General features: G+C 40.7%; 1 protein-coding gene across 1 annotated transcript in view; it reads right to left on the minus strand.

Moving 5' to 3' along the window:
• Window positions 1-20,700, minus strand: part of LOC149287391 (FHF complex subunit HOOK-interacting protein 1A-like) — a 45,460-nt gene that overhangs the window by 8,198 nt on the left and 16,562 nt on the right. The window contains exons 5-6 of the mRNA XM_089492897.1: window positions 3,028-3,195; window positions 1,235-1,314 (exon numbers count right to left, since the gene is read on the minus strand). Of these exons, the coding sequence (XP_089349023.1) occupies window positions 1,235-1,314; window positions 3,028-3,195 (248 nt within the window). The remainder of the gene's footprint in view (window positions 1-1,234; window positions 1,315-3,027; window positions 3,196-20,700) is intronic.

Raw genomic sequence — 20,700 nt, forward strand, 5'->3', positions numbered from 1 at the left:
GTTAATAACAAAGAGATTTGCTTAGATTTTGCCCAAATATCGCATTTGTCTCCAATTTTGTGCTTCAAGGTTCCATTCTGCAGCAACTGAAGTAATGACTAGAGGCCCTGAGTTACAGATGAACAACACTGCATATTTTACCTCAGATAAGTGTCATGCATAAAAACAAGAATTTAATTAATAAAACTGTACTTTTTTCACAACAGGAAGCCAATGAGGCAGTACATATAAAGTTACGGAAAGCTTGAGTTCACCCCTGTTGGGAAATATATGACCTAAGCTATAAAGCCACCCTTTGATTATGTTAAGTACTTTTTTACGATTAAAGAATAAAAATAGCTCTACATCAGAGTTGTTTGATCTCATAAATTCCTTTTAACTTGAAAATTCATACAAACTATTTTGTCTGACTTCACAGCTATAATTTTTTGTATTTAGAAACATAGAAAGTTGCGGCAGATAAGAACCAGTGGGCACATCCAGTCTACCCAACCTTAGATATTCATTCTTTATGAGCAACAACTAGAAAATGAGATGTTATTAAAATCTGAGTACAGAAAAAAGGAGCCGACTCCTGTTGTGTGAAATCTGCCCCCACCCATATTGAAACTCTGATATAGGGTTAGAACCCCTATATATCAAACCCTGACAGTCCCCAGGAATGGCCATCTTCCACCGGGACATTTTCTGTGGATGGTCGCCATAGAAAGATGCTTATTCAAAGGTTAACATTGTATTAGAAGGCTAGTGAGATGTTCCTATGTGACCAATAGTCATACCTGGGAACTCATAGGGTTTCACCTGTATTCTCTGGATAAACACAGATTCCCTCTGGGCTCTACTCCTGAAACAGGTTCCATGCTCAGGTTGGACATGCTCCCCTCACCTCCAAAAATCTAACTGGGACCAGTCCTACGCCTATCTGTGCATAACCCGACAAATATAATATGGCCGCCTACCTAATGATTCGGGGTTTTTTTTTTGTTGTTTTTTTTTTAAGTAAAACAACAACAGGCATGGTTTAATGAGCACTGATCTATTTTTAGTGTAGAGCGCCACATATTCAAAACATATAGGTCTGAACATATCTAAAAACAACACATGAAGGTTGCAATCAACCCGTGAACCTCCAACTGGACGCTTTACAGTATAAAAAAGGATAGAAAGGTGCAGCATTGCATGCAAAGCATTACATTTTATACGCCTAATACACATAGATACAGATAAGTTGTACCTTAAAACCAGTTGTAACATGACATCTTCACAATGTAAACCAATCAGTGTTCGGAACAATGCCAAGGACACCACACAAAGCTAGTTTGGGGAAAAAGGAATTTGACAATAGGGTGAGGGTTTTGTTGCTCGTAAGTTTGTGGTTAATACATAACGCAATGATGCTTACTTGATAATTGGGTTATTTTGCACAATACCATTCTGTATTGTTTTTTGCTGCTTTTGAAATTGTGTCATAACAAAATAATGTTGTCACATTCTATCACATTTATGTATCATCACATCATCCAGCTTTCTTTTTCTGATGATTCTGACTTAGTACTGTTCAATAACCGTTTTTGGTATAATTGACAAGATACAGCGTATCCAAAGTATGGAATTGGACATTATAGACAATGTCTGAAAAACGGGTTGGAAGTTTGTATAACTTGGTGAACATCCCTTTTATGCAAACAGAACTAAGAAAGCAATATTGCAGCATAAAAATGAAATAAGCTAGAAGTCATTTTTTTTACTGAGTAATAAAACCTGATTCAAATCTTACTTTTTGTATCATATAATAAAAAAGTGAAGGCTTAGAATTTTCTCTGTTTTGTGTTTTCCCTTTTTATTTCATACTTTGTCTAAGCGTGATCAGGTATTTTAAATAGAGCCCAGACAAAGCATTTACAATGTTAAAATGTCATACTATGCAGCCAGGCACTGCAGATAATGCTTAGGGTCTGTATAGTAATATGATATACTTTGATTTAACAATGTCACTCATAACTTATACATAAAGCAATATTGATATTCCATTTAAGTCCACAATCCCTTCCCAATGGTATCTGTCTACGAGGGGTATATCAGCTCTACTGTAATATGCTTGTTACCGTTCTGCACTTATTGTGATTGCAATATTATATGAACATTTTTTATTTCAGTGTGATTAATACAATTGCTAACTGCAGTCCTATGTTCTGGTTTAGACTCCAGACAGTAAAATCAGATGCACTTGCTTGCCCTTTTATTAATATTCTGCAGCGCCTGTTTGCTTTTTACAGTTCATTGATTTCATTTATATGGTGCATTGTTTATAGGATTTATGATGATTTGATTTTTTATGTACGGTGCTTCACTATCTGGAGCCAGTCCTCAATTAGTCTGTACTATCTCCCCATAACAATCCCATCCCTATTACAAAAGGCACAGGCAGCAATACTGACAATGCCAGAATATAGATTGCATGCACAGAGAGAGCCCAGCAAACTCCTAATTAACAATTCCAAAATCCATTTTTAATAAACAGAAAATATTGTTCCTTTTAAAACAATCCAATCTGTAAAGGAATTGCTATAATCCAATTCACTTTTAAATCTAATGCAAAATATTTTTGCAGAAAATATACTCAATAAATCTCTCTGAAGTATTGCCTGACATTGCAGTAAAAAAAAAGTTGGCATCCTAATATTCCTCAATAGTCAGGCTGTAGAATAAGGGAAGCAGGTCGTATTACAGTATGTTTAGCAAGCACATACACATTGCACTCATATAATATTTGTGTGTGTGTGTGTGTGTGTATAGGTATGAGGACATTACATCGCTTTCTCCTAGTATGACCGACAGACCTACAGTGACTCTGTGGTGAATGCCATCTCACAATGTATGTATAAATATACATGCACAGTATGTCACAGAACCCTATAGAACTCTGCTCAATACTATTGCAAAGTTATGTAAAGTTGATAGACACAAATATATTACTTTCTCCTATATAATAAATAGTCCATTTAAAAAATATTGTGTGGTCTGTACCCGAAATGGAGTGTTGATTCGGCTAACTAGTGTATCCGATATATGGACTTGCTCGTGTTCGTAGATGAGAACAAAACGAAGGAAGATCTTCAGTAATGTTGGCTCCGAGACACTTCGTAGAAATAAATCCAGATAGGCTGTAGTAGTCATCACCTCCTCCACAGTGACCTGGAATAAAAAAAAAACAAGAGAATTGGTTTTTAGCCCCACTACAGTATAGTTCTATAAGGGAACCATCAATCTATAGGAATATATGACTCGCTGGTATTAGTGCCACATGGTAGCTTCTGGAGCACCCGAATTAGGGAGATGGCTGATGGCCATCAAAGTGCTCCTGTGTGTGAATGTACATCTGGTACTTCGTAAGGTGGGCACAAGAAGTCTATGCATACATTGACATTCTAATTATAGGGGGAGGCAAATGTTCAATTAGCCTGGGGTGTTTATGTGTTATAGGACCAGCCATGAATATAACATACTTCTTAGATAACTTGTATCCTTCTCCTAACCTTCATATACACTAAAGGATTTAGATTCAGACACACAAAGTAACATTACAAGGAAGGGATGGCAGAGGTACTGATTGCTATAGTTCACTTTTGTTTCAGTAAAGGATCTCAATATGTATAGCTTGGAGCAACGAAGAGAGAGAAGTGATGGAAACCCTTAAATGCATGAATCAAATTAAACAAAGTGTGCTAAGGAAGATTGTTTAAATGAAGAAGAAATCTTATAGGGTCATTAGTTTAGTGTAATATAATGAAATTTGAGTTTACTGAAAGGGTGACAGATAAGTGGAACAGCCTCCCAACAGAAGAGGTAGAGGTTAACAGAGTTAGGGACTTTAAACATGCCTACCATAGGCTTATGGCTGTCCTGACTCTAAGGCTAGACCAAAGACTGATTAAGGTCTTTACATCCGGGGCAGTCTAGTCCAGGCATGTCCAAACTTTTTTCGAAGAGTGCCGGATTTGATGAAGTGAACATGTGCGAGGGCCGACCATTTTGCCTGACATTCTTTGAACCATTAAAATTAAATGCAAATTAACTATTTTATGCAAAGTTTATTGAAAACGGCATACTTTTCATTTTGTGACTTGGATGACAAATCTAAACAGGTCTTAAATCACTCTGCCTTTAATATAAAAAAACCCCAGATCTATATTTGGGCAACTTATCTGTGGGGCCTTATCAGTCCGGAACGTGGGCCGCCCGCAATTGGCCCTCGGGCCGGACTTTGGACATGCCCGGTCTAGATGATGCGATTAAATGTTTCTATAACATCTGTGTAAGTGTGTTTCTTACCAACCCAGTAGCATTCCTTTCACCATAACTTTAAAGCTGCATATGAAATAAATAAAATAACTAGAATATTAATAGTGCTAAGAAAAGCACTGGCATTATAGGAAGCAGGAAAGGTCACGCTGAAATACATGTATGCAGGAAATAATTGGACATATTGGCTGGGATTTATCAGAAGCTGATCTTCTGTGGTACCAAAGGTCACAAGAAGACCCCCAACCAATAGCATTAGATGGCAATTATGGAAAGTGTACATTTAGTATCATTATGAATCATGTAGCAGATAGAATGCTCCCACCACCCACATAAAATATATTTATAAGCATATCTGCTTGCAATGGTCATATAAAATATACATTATTTGATTTATTCTTCACCAATAATCATTTCACAATTTAATCCACATATCATAGACTTATATGAGTATTTTTCATAAGGTCAGTGTTTTAACTAAACTCTTAAAGAATTCAGTGACAAATAAATGTACCCTGACCCATCACCTAAAAAATCCTATTAAGTTCTATGCAACTGTCATCTAGCCACAATAAAACAATTAGTTGTTGTTTGTAGTTGGTACTTTGTTTTAAATAAAGGGTTTTTTAAATAAAAAAGGTTACAATTGTAATTATTCCCATTTGTCAGTTTTATAAATATGTGTAATAAAGGTACTAGGTTTTAACTTTTCCATGCTTGCTTCCCAAGCACGACATTAAATGACAAAAAAACTGATTAATCCACACTAAATGGCTTTAGAAAAAAAAAAAACCCTTCTTATAGGGTACTGTAACAAGGTGCGGGGTGTTGTCGTGGAAGGGGTATACATTCCCCCTCGATTTTGCAGGGTTTTATACGACATATAGGGCAGGCTGGTGCTCCACCCCGCAGTTTACATGCACCTGGACTGACACGGGTTCCAGGCCAGGAGTTTAAGCTGACTCCAATGCACTGGTCAGCTGCAAGTAATTAGCTGCACTGACTGCAATATAACCTGACCTGTTGGACAGAGGGGGAGAGAGAGTTTGTTTGGAAGCAGCAGAGCTTGCTATGCACAAAAGAGACCATCAAGGAGGTTGGTGGGATTACGTTTTGTTTTAGTTTAGACCCTTAGTAGTGAGGGAGTTATATGTTAGTAAGCGCTCAGACGAGCTAGGCTTTTGTTTGTAGGGAATTTGTGTTCTATGTAATCCTGTAAATAACTTCATACGTGGACTACAAATAAATCGTGGGTGATTACCTAACTGAGATGTGGCGTTAATACCCTAAAGGACCGTGCTGTTTGGTACCCTGTGTGGGTGCAGGATCACAATATGGTGGAGAATGCAGGCACAGCACATAAAAGGTCTGTGGGTATGCAAAGTCTCTGCCAGGCTGCATATTGAAGATTGTTTGTGAAGTGGTGGGATACCCAATTAGTACAGTACCTTCATACTAGTCATCTGCCTTGGTGTTATGATGGAAGAGCTGGTGAAGGCTTTGGTACAGGCGACTGCTGTACAGCAGGAGACAAATCGTTTACTGGCTGCACAAGTTGAACACCTGAGAGAAGCCCAGCATGAGGACAGAGCTGTCCTTGCTAATGTTTTGCAGAAAGTGCTATCGCCCTCTGCAGGGAGCCCCACTGTGGATAAGGGGCCCCGTATTCGAGCAACTGATTTCCTGCATAAGATGTCAGAGGCAGATGATGTGGAAGCTTATCTCACTACTTTTGAGAGGGTTGCTACCAGAGAAAACTGGCCAGCAAGCCAGTGGGCGGGGTTACTAGCTCCTTGTCTAAGTGGGGAACCCCAGAAAGCCTATGAAGATTTACCTGATGACCAAGCCCAGGACTATGTACAACTCAGAACAGAAATTCTAACGCGTATAGGCATAACCCCTGCCCTTAGAGCCCAAAGGTTTCATAAGTGGGCTTATGACATGGGTAAACCTACACGGGCCCAGATGTATGAGTTGCTGAGGCTTGCTCAGAAATGGCTGAAACCCGAGATCAACTCTGCTACTAAAATAATGGAGATGGTGGTCATGGATCGCTTTCTCAGGAATTTGCCTACAGAACTGCGACAATGGGTCAGCCAAGGGGACCCGAAGGATCCAGAGGAGATGATGTGTCTGGTTGAGAGGTATTTGACCGTTAAGGAGCTGCATAGTACTTCTGCACAGCCAAAGTCCAGATCCCTTAACAACCGGACAAGCGTGAAAACCGGAAGCAAAGGACAAAACCCTGTACCCCGCATGGGACAGTATGACTATGGTGGTAACAGGCACCCAAAATTCCCATTGCGGCCACAAGAGCAGACTGAGGAACACATAAGATGCTTCAAATGTCACGAGCTGGGACATTTTGCGCGTAATTGTCCAGAGGGTGAAGAGCCCATGCAGTGTGATGTAGGAGCCAGGGCCCTACACAAGACTGTGTTGACTTGTTCAAAAATGTGTGTGGTTACTATTGCGATTGATACAACTCATTTAAGACCAGTGAGGGTGGAAGGGAAGAGTGTACAAGCATTGCTTGATTCTGGGAGTGAAGTTACCTTGATAAAAAGTGCTCTGCTTCAGCCAGAGAAAGTAGATACCAGGCAACTTCTTGATATTGTGTGTATACATGGTGACACCCACTCATACCCCACGGCAGAGGTTGATATTGTCACGGATGTAGGAAAGGTCAAATGGCAGGTAGGGGTGGTACCCCTATTGCCCTACGATGTAGTATTAGGGAGGGACTTCCCCCATTTCTGCAACATAACAGGAAAACCCTCAGTTCCTCAGGTAACGGGCTCTGAGGAAACCCATGAGGTAGAAGGAATGGATGTTTTTCCTTTCTCCAGTATTGATTGGGAGCCAGGTGATGAACGAGAGTCACCAGTAGTGTGCCTGGGTAACGAAGTAGAACCCGCCCCAGAATGAGGCCCCCTTAGCACAAGTAGAGTTTCAGGATCTGGGAGTCCACCCTGGAAATTTCCGAGCTGCCCAATGGGAGGATACAACCCTGGCAGCGGCTAGAGAGAATGTGCAAGTAATGGAGGATACCATTGTAAACCCTGACAAGCACTTAAGTTCTCCTTATTTCAAAGTAAAACATAACCTGCTTTACCGGGTAGAGAAGAAAGGGGAGGAGGAGATGGAACAGTTGCTGGTCCCACAATCGTATAGACACACGGTGTTAAAGCTGGCCCACGGCCATGTGCTAGGTGGGCACCTGGGATTTGAGAAGACCAGAGAGAGAGTTCTGACCCGGTTTTATTGGCCAGGTATATACGCTGCAATAGAGAGGTATTGCAAATCATGCCCTGAATGTCAATTAAAGGCACCGCACAAAGGTTTCCGCAGCCCACTGGTACCCCTTCCTGTTATCGAGGTCCCTTTCGAACGAATTGCAATGGACCTGATAGGGCCTCTGCTTAAGTCAGCTAGGGGACATCAATACATTTTAGTTGTTGTTGATTATGCCACGCGTTATCCTGAGGCAGTTCCCCTACGGAATGCCTCCTCTAAGAGTATTGCAAGGGAGTTAATGATGATGTTCAGCAGGACGGGTATACCAAAAGAGGTTCTCACAGACCAGGGAACTCCTTTTATGTCCAGGATTATGACCGAGCTATGTAAGCTGCTCAAAATTAAACAGCTAAAAACCTCAGTATACCATCCTCAAACAGACGGACTGGTAGAGAGGTTTAATAAAACATTAAAGGCCATGCTACGCAAAGTGGTAGACAAAGACGGTAAGAACTGGGATTATCTCTTACCCTATCTTATGTTTTCTATTAGAGAAGTCCCACAAGCTTCCACTGGGTTTTCACCCTTCGAATTATTATATGGCAGGCACCCCAGAGGTATTTTGGATGTTGCCAAGGAAACATGGGAACAAGAGCATACCCCTCACCGTAGTGTTATAGAACATGTAGCTCAAATGCAGGAGCGTATGGAAGCTATAATGCCCATAGTGAAGGAGAATATGGAAAAAGCCCAGAGGGCCCAACAAGTCAGTTATAACAGGAATGCAAGGCTTCGGATCTTCAAACCGGGGGACCGGGTATTGCTTCTTATCCCTACAGTTGAAAGCAAGTTCCTAGCCAGCTGGCAAGGGCCATATGAAATTATTGAGCGTGTCAGTGAGGTTAATTATAAAGTAAGACAGCCGGGTAGGAGGAAGGCAGAACAGATCTACCATGTGAATTTATTGAAGCCATGGGTAGAGCGAGAGGTCTTCACCATGACCAAAGGGCAACCCACTCATGCTTGTGGGAAAGAACCTGAGGTGTACATTGCTGACACTCTTGCTTCTCATCAGAAACAGGACGTCAGGGAGTTTGTGTTAAAAAATAGAGATGTGTTTTCCCCAGTACCAGGAAAAACACACATAATAAAACATGATATTATCACCGAACCCGGAAAGAAAATCAATCTGAAGCCATACAGAATACCCGAGGCTAGACGTGAAGCGGTTAGTGCCGAGGTAAAAAAGATGCTAAAACTAGGGGTGATTGAAGTGTCACAAAGCGAGTGGAGTAACCCGATTGTGTTGGTGCCGAAACCAAATGGAGAGATACGCTTCTGTAATGACTTCCGTAAATTAAACAATATCTCCAAGTTTGATGCCTATCCTATGCCTCGGGTGGATGAGCTCATAGAGAGGTTGGGTAAAGCCAGGTATCTGAGTACATTGGACTTGACCAAAGGATATTGGCAGGTTCCCTTAACAGAGAGAGCAAAGGAAAAGACCGCTTTTTCTACCCCTGAGGGGTTGTTCCAATACAATGTGTTACCGTTCGGTTTGCATGGTGCCCCAGCCACCTTCCAGCGTATGATGGATAGGATACTTAGGCCCCATAGAGAGTATGCAGCTGCCTATCTGGACGATGTAGTGATTCACAGTGCGGACTGGGAAACACATCTGATGAAGGCTCAGGCAGTAGTGGATAGTATACGGGCTGCCGGTTTGACTGCCAACCCCGCTAAGTGCTCTTTAGGCTTAGAAGAGGCTAAATATCTGGGTTATACAATAGGGCGGGGGCTCCTTAAACCACAACAGAGCAAGGTAGCAGCCATCTCCAATTGGCCACGTCCTGTAACAAAGAAACAAGTAAGGGCATTCTTGGGCTTAACCGGCTATTATCGCAGGTTCATCCCTGACTTTGCCACCATTACTGCCCCGTTGACTGAGCTCACAAAAGCTAAAGGCCCGGTTATGGTTAAGTGGACCCCAGAAGCAGAACATGCCTTTCAGGTCTTGAAAGAGGCCTTGTGTTCTGACCCCGTATTGGTAGCTCCGGATTTTTCTAAGCAATTCATTGTACAGACCGATGCGTCGGATGTTGGCCTGGGCGCGGTTCTTTCTCAAGCACATGATGGAGAGGAACATCCAGTCATGTATCTAAGTCGGAAGTTAAATCCTCATGAACAGAGGTACTCGGTGGTTGAGAAAGAATGCCTGGCTATTAAATGGGCACTAGAGTCCTTAAGGTATTATCTGTTGGGTCGAAGGTTTACACTGATTACTGACCATGCACCTTTAACCTGGATGAGGCAGAACAAGGAAAAGAATGCCAGGGTTACCAGGTGGTTCCTTAGTCTCCAGCCATTCCAGTTTACTATGGTGCACAGGGCTGGTACTGCCCAGGGTAATGTGGATGGCCTCTCCCGAGTTCACTGTTTGTGGTCCAAGGCCGCTCGCCCCGATGGGTCTGAGCTGGGGGGGAGGATATGTAACAAGGTGCGGGGTGTTGTCGTGGAAGGGGTATACATTCCCCCTCGATTTTGCAGGGTTTTATACGACATATAGGGCAGGCTGGTGCTCCACCCCGCAGTTTACATGCACCTGGACTGACACGGGTTCCAGGCCAGGAGTTTAAGCTGACTCCAATGCACTGGTCAGCTGCAAGTAATTAGCTGCACTGACTGCAATATAACCTGACCTGTTGGACAGAGGGGCAGAGAGAGTTTGTTTGGAAGCAGCAGAGCTTGCTATGCACAAAAGAGACCATCAAGGAGGTTGGTGGGATTACGTTTTGTTTTAGTTTAGACCCTTAGTAGTGAGGGAGTTATATGTTAGTAAGCGCTCAGACGAGCTAGGCTTTTGTTTGTAGGGAATTTGTGTTCTATGTAATCCTGTAAATAACTTCATACGTGGACTACAAATAAATCGTGGGTGATTACCTAACTGAGATGTGGCGTTAATACCCTAAAGGACCGTGCTGTTTGGTACCCTGTGTGGGTGCAGGATCACAGTACATATAGAAAAGTTGTAATGCAGGTAGTAATCGCATTTACACATGAAATGCTGGGCACTTTACATATATGTTGCAAAAACAGTATGGATCTAATTTCAGTTAAGAATTCTGAAAGATTCATATCAAAACCTTGAAAATGTGCACCATTTTTATCATCGCTAATGGACTAGAAACCTCTGCTGCTCTGCCTCTTCTACAATGTGACCCAAGTTCCTTGTGGGGCATTCACAAAGCACAAGTAATGGAATGTTTCAGAATGGATTATATGGCGTTGGTCCAGAGTCTAGCAAACAGGCATATTTTCCATTAATAGCAACCCCTGTAGTTTGTCTTCCAGTTTTCCATCAAATTAAAAAAAAAACCAACATTTTCCTGCGCTTCTATGCTTCGATTTATACGTAAAGGTGTTGTTTGGCACTGCAACAAAATGGCAAACTCATTATGAAAATAATGACCTACGTGGGAACAATTAAATGTTACGGTAAAATCAATGGCAATTTATGATTGTTTCATAAAATATTAAAATCACAAACACTGGCAATGTCTGTGTTTGCTTTGTCAGCAGCTAGTCTTATGTGATCATCGTAATTAATCATTCTACTAGAAAGAGAGATTTTAAATCAACAACTGTCCGTGTTGTTAAAAGGGAAACCAGCGTTTTCACAGCTTTTAGCATAATTAAAAGCACTAACTAAAACCAACTACAACATGTACTTTAAGTGTAATTTGTGTAGATATTTGGTTTAAATTTTACCCTGGGAATCTATGGTAATAGATGGCAAGCCTAGCATATCAATTAATTTGCTGTCACATAGTTATTATTAGGGTTATTATTTAGTGATTTATATAGCACCATCACATTCTGCAGACCAAGTAACAATTTGACTTTCAGAAACAAGAGCTAAAGAGGCCTCTGCTCAAATAGGCTTAAACACTATACTCCACTTCTCCTCCTCTCACCCTTACAAAGTGTAACTAAACTATAAAACATAAAATTGCAACTCAATAGGGGGAAAAGGTGTGGTAAAGAGAAAGAGGAGCAGTGATATAGAGAAAGGAGAGAAAAGAGAGAGAGAGGATGAGAGATAAAGAGATAGGAATAAGTGATAAAGAGAAGGAAGATACATAAAAGGTGAGATAATGACAATGGGGAGCAAAGACAAGGGGGGAGATAAAGAGAAATGCTAGAGATAGAAAATGGAGTGATGAAGGGTAAGAAGAGAAGAGCAAAGGGAAACCTGAGCTACAGAGAAATGGAAGAGATAATGAAAAGGGAGGATCAAAGGGAGCCCGAATACTCTGAGAGGAGACCACTGTGGGTGCAATGTGAGTGTGGGGTACCTGTGAATGCAATCTGTGCAATTCCTGTGGGTGTAATCTGGGTGCTATGGAAAGTTTTGTGGGTGCAATCTGGGTGTTGGGGCAAGTCCTTATGTACATATTATAGAGTTTAAAACGGATGTCTAAAGCAGATGGCATATTTCACAGAGGTCCTTCTGCACACCTAGCCCCGCTTGCAGCCACATGTCCATGGAGGTTGGGAGCTCCAGGTAACCAGCTCAGAGAATTCCCCAGGTATAAACATAACATTTATTTAGTGTACAGAACAGGAAAAAGATTTTACTAATTTTACAAAAGTAACACATTTGCTTTCAGTATTTATGGGGCAAGTAATTTGACAATTTCAGTTTTAAAATCTTTGGTTCTTACTTGCATGATCATACAGTATATGCTGACCTGACGTGGCCTTAAAGTGGAGAGAATCTTAGCCTCGTGATCTTTAAATGACACATATCAAGTGTTCAGTTATTCGCTTGTAAAACCCCAGTACGGTGATTTCTCTGAAAGGCATTTCTGATACTGTAGAATGTGTGAAGCTTTAAGCCATTGAACACACAGAGGGGATATAACTGTCAGCACTGCATCTTGTCGGCTCCCTGATCCTTCGCTTTAACATCTGTGTGTGCCGGAGAGAGGAGCACATCAAAAGCAGCACTGCTCGGATTCTTCAATTTACTAAATCGGTGTGATTCAGGCCATCCACATACAGAGCATGATGACTATATCACGTGCATTCCAGCCTTTTATTTGCTTAAACCAATGATCCGTATAATACCGCTTATCTTCAAAGTCAAAATAAATAGATGGATAGACTGTTTCGTTCCAATCAAAATCTTAATCAAAATTCTTAAATAAAGATTCAGATGAGCGCGCGCCCATAAATCCTTATTTACTTTCATTATTTATAAGTTGCGAGCATACAAACATTGAAACTCAATTCACAATCATGAACCATTATTATTCATCAAAGGTGCTGTTCTACATAAATGTTTTTTTGCCAGCTTTCTCAGATTTTTTATATTATTATGCACTCCTAAGGAATGCACCTTAAATAAGCTTATTTGGTTTTTTTAAAATACTGTTTGTAAACACTTTTAGTCCTGTCTGTCTTCACTGCTCAGCCTGCCCATTTCTGACATCACAAAGTGTTACCTTTAAGGTCTTCTAGTTTACAGGGGCCTCATTCCCATTACACCTATCACACAAAACACCTCAAACCTATCACACAAAACACTTCACTCAATAATACTCCAATGTGGCGATTACTGTGTATTAGGACGTCTAAAGCTTTGCTGTCTCACATGCATTCTGTGGTGTTTAAATAAGCTTTAAACATTGTTTTGAACACATTAAAACCATCATGACATCATGAAAAAAATGTGACAAAAGACCTATCATGAGGGCATAATAAAGTAGCAGTTTTTGCGCCTTGTACCAGAGGCAGTCCTCGTGAACCGACATTATTTCTTATTACGCTTAAACTTCCTTTATGAATGGACGCCTCTCATTCACAATGAATGTAATGCTCCATTCATGCATAAAGAGTGCTGCTGACTGGTCAGAGACTAATCAGCAGCCTTAAACAAAATATACACCGATCAGCCATAACATTATGACCACTGGTCAGTGAACAACACTGATAATCTTGTTATGATGGCGCCTGTCAGTGGGTGGGATATATTAGGCAGCAAGTGAACATTTCTTTCTCAAAGTTGATGTGTTAGAAGCAGGAAAAATGGGCAAAAGTAAGGATCTGAGCGACTTTGACAAGGTCAAAATAGTAATGTGATTCTGGCTAGATGACTGGGTTAGAGCATCTCCAAAACTGCAGCTCTTGTTCCTGGCCTGCAGTGGTCATTACCCATTAAAAGTGGTCCAAGGAAAGAAAAATTGGTGAACCGGCAACAGGGTCATGGTGGGCAAGGCTAATTGATACACATTGGAGGGGGTAAAGGCTGGCCTGTGTGGTCAAATCCAACAGATGATCTACTGTAGCTCAATTTGCTGAAAAAGTTAATGTTGGTTCTGATGGAAAGGTGTCAAAACACACAGTGCATTGCAATTTGTTACATATGTGGACCAGTCAGGGTGCCCATGCTGACCCCTGTCCATTGCTGAAAGCACCTACAATGGACATGTGAGCATAAGACCTGGCCAACAGAGCAATGGAAGACTGGTCTGATAAATCACGCTTTCTTTTACATCACGTGGATGGCCACGTTAGTGTGCATTGCTTACCTGGAAAGCACATGACACCAGGATGCATCCATGGAGGCGCAACTTCCGGTGCCGGCACTCAGCGGATGTGCCGGCACCGGAAGTTGTATACGCGTATTGCGTAGATGTCCCCCGCCGGCCCCGCAAGACACTCAGGAGTCTGCTCTGGTAAGTCTTGGGGGCAGAGGTAAAACGCATCGTGCGGACGGTCACCGGCTGCGGCGATGCGGGTAAACAACCTCCGCTGCCGGGACATCTGCACGATGTGCTTTAACAATATCCCTTGCCGGGAATTCCCACGGGGGGAGATTGTTAAAGCACATCGTGCAGACGTCCCGGCAGCGGAGGCTGTTTACCCGCATCGCCGCAGCCGCTGACCGTCCCCACGATGCGCTTAGACAACCTCCAGGGCCGGCACCCCCCCCGTGAAAAGTGCTGGCAGGGGAGGCTGTCTGAGCGTATCAGAGAGTAGGATGCAGGTCCCCTGCACCGCTGCGGGGGATCTGTATCCTAACCCCGCTGCCTGCCCGGCGCCCGGGACTGCATGTCCTGGGCGTCGGGCGCTAGACCCAGAATATAGGCCGCACCCCCACTTTAAAGACTTAAAGTGGGGGGGGAAAGTGCGGCCTATATTCGAGCCAATACCGTATGTCTTTAAAGTAGCTGCAAGACCAGAATGCACTTAACCAAAGAAAAATATAACATTCAAGGTACCTCCATTGCCATAGTCTACTACAGCTGCATCTATCTTTTTGATTATTATATTGTTTATTTATTCTTTGACACTATATAAATATATATCATATCACATACTATCATATATTAGGCAAGATCAGAGCAGTCTAGTGGCCAGTAATAAAGCTACATTTACAGAAGGGACCTTCATAGAAATCCAATAAATGGACCACATATTTTTGCTACACATGACTACACTGGTTCACCATCATGATTTGTTTTGTAAAAAAAGAGGGTATTAGGCCATCTGGTTTTAAGCCATCATCCAGCATGGTTATGGATTTAGCTCTTCACATGGTCACTTATTTCTCATTAGCATACTTGGGAACTTCTCCAATTAGACTACATGGACCTCTCTGCCTTCTAGAAGAGCAGCATCATGAAAGGGCCAACTATGTGTAGGGGCATGACTAAGCCCAGACAAACAGACTTGAGTGGGAGGTAACTGAGTGGAGAGTAGGTAAGGAGTGGGCATTACCAAATGCCGCTCCCCTTATTGGAGAACGAAGAAACTGTCCCAGGGACCTGGAAAGCCAGAGTTTCACCAGGAAATCAAAGGTAGAAATTTCCCAGTTATGCCCACAAGTGCTGATGAACACACAAGGTCTTAAATTGCCAAGCAGATTGTCAACCTTGTACTGTCCTGCTGAAAAAACTATGACACTATTTACCATAGATCCAAGAGACAATGTAGGATATAAGGCCAAGTTAAGCGCTTGTGTGTCGGCTAGGCCTTTAACTAATGCTATATTAAGAATGATATTCTCTCTCTCTTATAAAAAATACACAGACCCAAAGAGCTGTATTTTAGGATTCCTATCCATAAGAAAGCAATATTAATAATATAAAGATTATAAACCTTTTTCTTCTCTTTGCTTTTATACCTGATGTGATAGCCATTAAATAACAGTGGTATACTTTACCTCTGAGAAAAAAGAGAAATTAAAGTACTTTATCTGAAGATGAAGGGCAATATTTATTAATAAGCACTGAGCTACATGACTGCTTATGGTTAATTGAAGTGAACAGGGAGTAAAGGCTCATAGTTAGTAGGAAGCTGTGCTCCATGGGATATTCATATTCGTTCTTTATTATACTATAGAACTTTATGAGTCCTATTAGCTGTACTTTACACATGAAGAGAGTACAAATGTTTAGTAATTTCTTTCCTGAAGCAGAACATACCTCAGCTGTGAGAAACCTATGTGGGTGAAGCCTATAGGCTAACATTGTTACTAATAGAACCATAAGCTATGTACTATAACTATTTAGAAGAATCATTAACCCTTTAAGGACTATGGCTATTTTACACCTACAGGTGTTTATTGTTTTTATATTTTTACAGGGTCAGTTACATGTAAGTTGTATCTTTTAGGCCTTTATCAACTCGCTTTACTTTTTTGGGGGTTTTTTTCTGGAGAATAGTCCAACATGCCTGGAGATCCCCATGGTGTTTTATACCAAAATGACAGCAAGACACCCCTCTCCACACGATCATGCGTTAAAAATAAATGCAATTTTAGGGGCTAGGCTATTCTTTCAATAGGTTTCTATAACATCTATACATGGACAGATCTCCATTTTAAAGTAAGCAGCTTAAAAAGAAACTGTATGGAGTGAGAATTTTAACGTACTTAATCATGCATTTAAAGTGTGTATTGGTGATATGAAATAATTAGCATTATAAAGCAACATGTCCTTAATTTTATCCTAATTCCACATTCCAATTATCCCGTCTACCCTGTCAAGCCTTTGTATACAATGCACAATATGATGGCGCTATAGAAAACAATTATGCAAATGATAACATTACCACAATGTAGTCATATTTTGCTAAATATATATATATATATATATATATATATATATATATATATACACATACACACACACACACTTATTCCTACAGAGCTTATATTACTTTGTTCTAGATAAACCGGTCTTCAATTTAGCAAAATTTCCTTTCAAGATCAAGAGTTCGTGAATACATAAAACATGTCTTGTTCGTACTTCCATATAAAAACAACTCATGTATCATAATTTATCATCTACATCATTGTTTTGTGATATAACCCTTACCGCAGTCTTAATAAAAAATAAATCACATGATGTTATGCTGACAATGAGACTCTATTCATGGCTCAAAGAGGTATAAAACCTTGGTTGAGAGAGATAACTTTTTCTGTGTCTATCATTCACCTCTTTGCTTTTGATTTATATAAAATGTTAGAACATTACGTTCTGCACCACTCTTCTTTGGAATTCTTGGGCAGTAAGATTCTTGGTGCTTGACAGAACAACTTGGCAATCTTCCTAAACCTCTCAAGTTACTTGTGAAATAGTTTGGATGTACACATTCTGCATTCAGGGCATAGCACAGAGAGAGAGGACAAGGGGTCAGTCTGGGGCATAAATACACAGATAAAGGCTTGTCTGGAGTCCAATAAAAGACACTTAAAGTAAAGAGAATTAACTTATTGCTAAATTGTATTAAATACACCAAAAGGCCAGCTTAAGTACACAGGATGATGTGAGCAGTTGTGTTGAGAAATGTAATATCAGCTAATTACAAATATTTGACTGCATAATACATTTTATTCATCAACAACTTAATCTCAGCATAAAGTGGGTACTGAATTGCGCTTTTAAGTTCACAAAGCTGTCAGCTATAAAGAAAACTAAATATTTATAATTAAGTGTCATCAACACCATCTCCTGATACAGATGCTCTTCACAGAAATTCCCTGATGTCAATATTAAAAAAACACACTTGTGACTAAGCAGTAAGTCATAGTTATTAAGCGACCAAAATAGTAATTTAATGTTCATTCACTAGGTGGAGCTGGTTACACACTTGATTTATTTTTAATTGTTGTGCTCTGAATTTCTTTTTAACCCCATCAGTTCCAGGGGATAGGGTTTTTTTTTTTTTTGGAACCTCATGTCCTGGATCTATTTTGCCATTTTTACCATATGTGGGTTTAATTAAGATTTCCGTTTTCCATCTTGGATGTACCCATACCAACACAAATTACACATCAAATATACATTTATTGGTGTAGTGGTTAAATTTTTTTCCACTTGTGGGAAGAGGGAGAAACATTATTTGTTACTCTATTCCATGTGATCCCTCTGATCACACTTTGATAACCAAGCAAGTCTCCATAGACTTGCATTGGGAATTGCAATTCATGTGATCAGCCAGTAGAAGGAGAAATCGGATATCATCTCCTCCTGTAACGTTCTGGGTGACATCATCTTTAGGTAACAGCTTACCGGTGCTTTCCCCCTTTACACTGCCGTTCTTGCCGCAGGGCATCGGAATATGGCTTTCTATTCCCCTGCTCCACCCAGCACAGTCCTCCAAACAGCCCATTCAGCAGTGGTGCTACAAGAAGCTTGATCACCCAATAGGGCAAATGGCTCCCTTTTAGGCACCGGAGGGGCTGCTGCTGCCCTAGGTTTAGGCCTAGTTGGCTTAGGCCAGAATACACTACTCGATCTTACTATTATTGCTATTCTTACTAATGTGCAATTTCCAATCATGATGTAATTTATACAGGACCAGATTAACCAATATGCACACAGAGCAATCGCTGAGAGAGGTAGAGGGCCCCGAGCCCACATCCCATTTTAGAGTTACGTGATTTGCAGTAGCCTGCTCCTCTGCTGTTTTAACCAGTGAAGCCTGTGAGTTCCTGATTACTGTAAGGAGCCGCAGGTATATATTGCCTGATTAATCCAGTGCAGAGGCGGCTCCTCTCTCCCTGTGCCCATCTGTACCCAGGCAGGAAGACCGAGAGGGCTTTAAGGCACAGAGTGTGCACTGATTGGGTGCTCGGCCCCCTTTTCTGACCTTGCTTCGCTGCCTTTGATTTCCTTTCCCTCCATGTTGCAAGGGCTTGTATGCCCAGGTGTCTTAAGTGTCATGGTTGATATCAACTGTAGGTCAATTTAGAAGAGCTTAGTTCTTTCCACTTCGTCTCATGTGGTACATGTGCCACGGCAACCAGGGGTCTTTAGCCAAGATCCCCGACCATCATGTCAATGTCCTTCTCGGGTCCTGTGGGAATGGTCCTACAAAGCTTCCAGGCAGCAGCACTCAGTCTTCAGTAGTACTTGCAAGGACTTGTTTTCAGCCTTTCCCACACAATAAAGTAGGCTACTTTGTTCACGTGATCCTATGGAGAAGGGCGACGATCGGAGAAGTGCCCGTCATACCGGGTTCGGCACAGGGACAGTCTTGACCAGGATTTACTTGTCAACAGTCTTGTCCAATTTCACAAAAGATTGGCACTTTATTGGCTGCACACACTCAGTGTCTTTTTCACAGTAAAACGTAGTTTGCACATGTGCAGGGCCAGGCCTTATCTGTAAATAATGTAATGCTAACACTCAATATAAACAGGGTGTGACATAATGAAGGAGTGTAGAGCAATCTGCAATAAACTGTTTTTTTGTTACATTATGTTTTATTTGGCTTAATGTGGAATACAGTTGGACACAAGAAAAGAGGAGCCATATTTCAGGGTCCCAAGCTCCTTAACCTGGCCTGCATCCACCTTTTTGCATCTATTATTTATTCAAATACAGTAACAGACTCACAATAGCATTACCTGAAATATACTGTGCAGGCAACCAGAAGGCTTCTTTGACCATCGATATATATAAAAATGCGTATTCCAGAGCAACATGAATATCATTGCTGTCCTGCATGATGTAATTTCATACTGTAAGCATCTCCAGTTACTCACCGTACACTTTAGTACTCTATGGCTATGGTAAATATGGAGACATTATAACTCCATGTGGTGAATAGCTTCCACATCATCAAACGTAAACCTGATGCATGCAACGTCATGGACCAAGTGACATTCTTAAAAGGTATTGCAGAGAATCATAGTATTAACTATTAAAATAATTTTACGTCAAACAGCTAAACTTAGTATTCTAATATGAGCGATTATATCCTGGAATGCATCAGTGTCCATGTGTATTTTTATTTCATACAATATAACTCTCCAAATCCCACCCGATTCTAAAATATATACCCCAAATTGATATACAAAGATATTACCACAAAGCCCAAAGCAGCCGCCTATGTTGCGTGGTGCTTAATCCATTTTCTAAGAGGATAGTGTGTAAAAATAGCAGGAATTAATGCCTCGTTAATGGAGTTTTTAATTTGTTTTATTAAGCAGATTATTGAACCACTGGATAAATCTCTGTCACATTCACTGTTACAATATCGAAGTCCTAAATTACCCTGCTGCTGAAATTTACAGGTGAAATGAAAGATAATGCAAGTTTTCTCACAAAGCCTCTCTAGATTAATAGAGTTGTATTCATATCAACACCTTTCACATACAGTAGTGTGAAAAAAGTATTTGCCACTTGTCTGCATTTCTCTTTTGTGGGATATTTTTTGTCACTTAAGGTCGTTAACCTTCCATAACATAAAATGAAACCTGAATGTAATATACAATTTTGATATTTATGTCCTTTATTTATTAAAGAAATGTATGTTGCATCCAGTGCCCCTGAAATAAATAATCAGTCCTTCCTTTAAAATCATATAAATACATAAGATAGTATAATTAATAATGATAAAGATAAAAAGCCTATACTAATAAATGAAAAAAAAAATGTTTTCAATTTCACTTACATTTTCTTCTATACTTAAACTGCCAGAGCTGAACAATGGCCCAGTTTATGTTCTGCTACATCTACTGGTAACAGTCATACCCCACATACATATTTTTTATGTTCAAGAGGGCCACAATCATGTTTTGGCTTGGGGAATAGAAGGACACTCTAAAAATGTATATATAATTTTTTTAATTGTTTTCTCTTT

This window comes from Sceloporus occidentalis, unplaced genomic scaffold (genome assembly GCF_023333645.1).
Source record: "Sceloporus occidentalis isolate IW3139 unplaced genomic scaffold, rSceOcc1.0.p SCAF_61, whole genome shotgun sequence".
In the NCBI taxonomy this organism is placed as follows: Eukaryota; Metazoa; Chordata; class Lepidosauria; order Squamata; family Phrynosomatidae; genus Sceloporus; species Sceloporus occidentalis.